General features: G+C 40.0%; 1 protein-coding gene across 1 annotated transcript in view; it reads left to right on the top strand.

Annotated features, from left to right (window-relative positions):
- The window catches only part of LOC103370632 (mannosyl-oligosaccharide 1,2-alpha-mannosidase IB-like), a gene marked incomplete at its 3' end in the record, with an annotated part of 99426 nt that overhangs the window by 84999 nt on the left and 13123 nt on the right, over positions 1 to 1304 (top strand). The window contains exon 5 of the mRNA XM_008299752.1: positions 453 to 571. Coding sequence (XP_008297974.1) covers positions 453 to 571 — 119 coding nt within the window. The remainder of the gene's footprint in view (positions 1 to 452; positions 572 to 1304) is intronic.

A 1304-nucleotide genomic window follows, 5' to 3' on the forward strand; every position in this document is an offset into this window, starting at 1 on the left:
ATAAATGGACACATTTCATGGTCGTGACATTTCAGGTAAAGTTGATTTCAAATTGTAATGATTTAAAACGTCATATCGAATTCATTTAACTGCCATTTATGGAGCCAGTTTTCTTCAGGTGATACAAGTGGACATCAGAAGAGGTTGATATGTGTGAATTAGTTAAAGTTTTCAACCAGTCACCTGATGTAGCAGCTCCTCAGACTATTATTACATCTGTTGAAGCTCATTCTTCTCAGCCGTTGTCTCTTCATATCAACCTTCTGCACAACTCGCAGCTCTTTCCTTTTTATTTTCTCCAGTGACTCTGTTGGTGTGTCTGCGATGGACGTGCAGCTGAATCCAGTTTTAATTCCATCTGTAGAGATTCATCTGAGCCATTTCTGTATTTAACTTGAAATTCCCAAAGGTTTTCTGTAAATGTCTAATCCTGCTTGCGTCCTCCCGTCCAGGTAATTCTCAGCTGGGTGCATCCATCGTGGACGCTCTGGACACTCTGTACATCATGGGTCTGCACGACGAGTTCAAGGACGGCCAGGAGTGGATCGAACAGAACCTGGACTTCGGCGTGGTGAGAACCTGCCTTCCTTTAATACATGACGAATGTGTGAAACTGTTGTCGAACGAGAACGACAAACTCTGAGATTCTCTCTGAAAAGTGGAGCCAAGTCTTCAGGAATTGTTTCTAATCTGAAATGAAAATGACGGAACAAGTTCACTGCATCAGAACTTATATCAACTAAGCAATTAATTCTTTAGAAAAAAAGTCAAAAACCAACTCAAGCAGGTGTCAACATGTTGTGAAATTCCATTAAACTTTTCTAATATAAAAAAAATGTGCAAAAAGTACGAGCAGCCCTGGTGGAAGCACGGCTGGTGTCACTTCAATGGAAGTTTAGCAGCTTAATATTAGATTAGAACCTATTTGTTTAATAAAAGTTGGTACCTAAATGCTTAATTTGACTCATTACTTTGATTGCCTGTCCACTCTGAATGCACCGTGGCTGAGCAGTTTTGGATATTTCCAGGCTCTTGTCTCATTTTCGCTCACTGTGGGTTCATTTTTCGCTGCAAATATAAAATCTATGGAAACAGCACAACGAGAGAGAAGTTAAAAAAAAAACGTCTGTCAAGAAAAACAAAGTTGTAGCGCCATAAATCATTTCTCGATTAGAAAAATCCCCTCCAAATCAACATGTACAGCTTTTTCCTCTCTGCTCTGCTCATCAGACGTAGAAAGATGTTCCACCATCAGCTGTAGAAAGATGTTCCACCATCAGATGTAGAAAGATGTTCCACCATCA

This window comes from Stegastes partitus, unplaced genomic scaffold (assembly GCF_000690725.1).
Source record: "Stegastes partitus isolate 25-593 unplaced genomic scaffold, Stegastes_partitus-1.0.2 Scaffold1455, whole genome shotgun sequence".
NCBI lineage: Eukaryota > Metazoa > Chordata > Actinopteri > Pomacentridae > Stegastes > Stegastes partitus.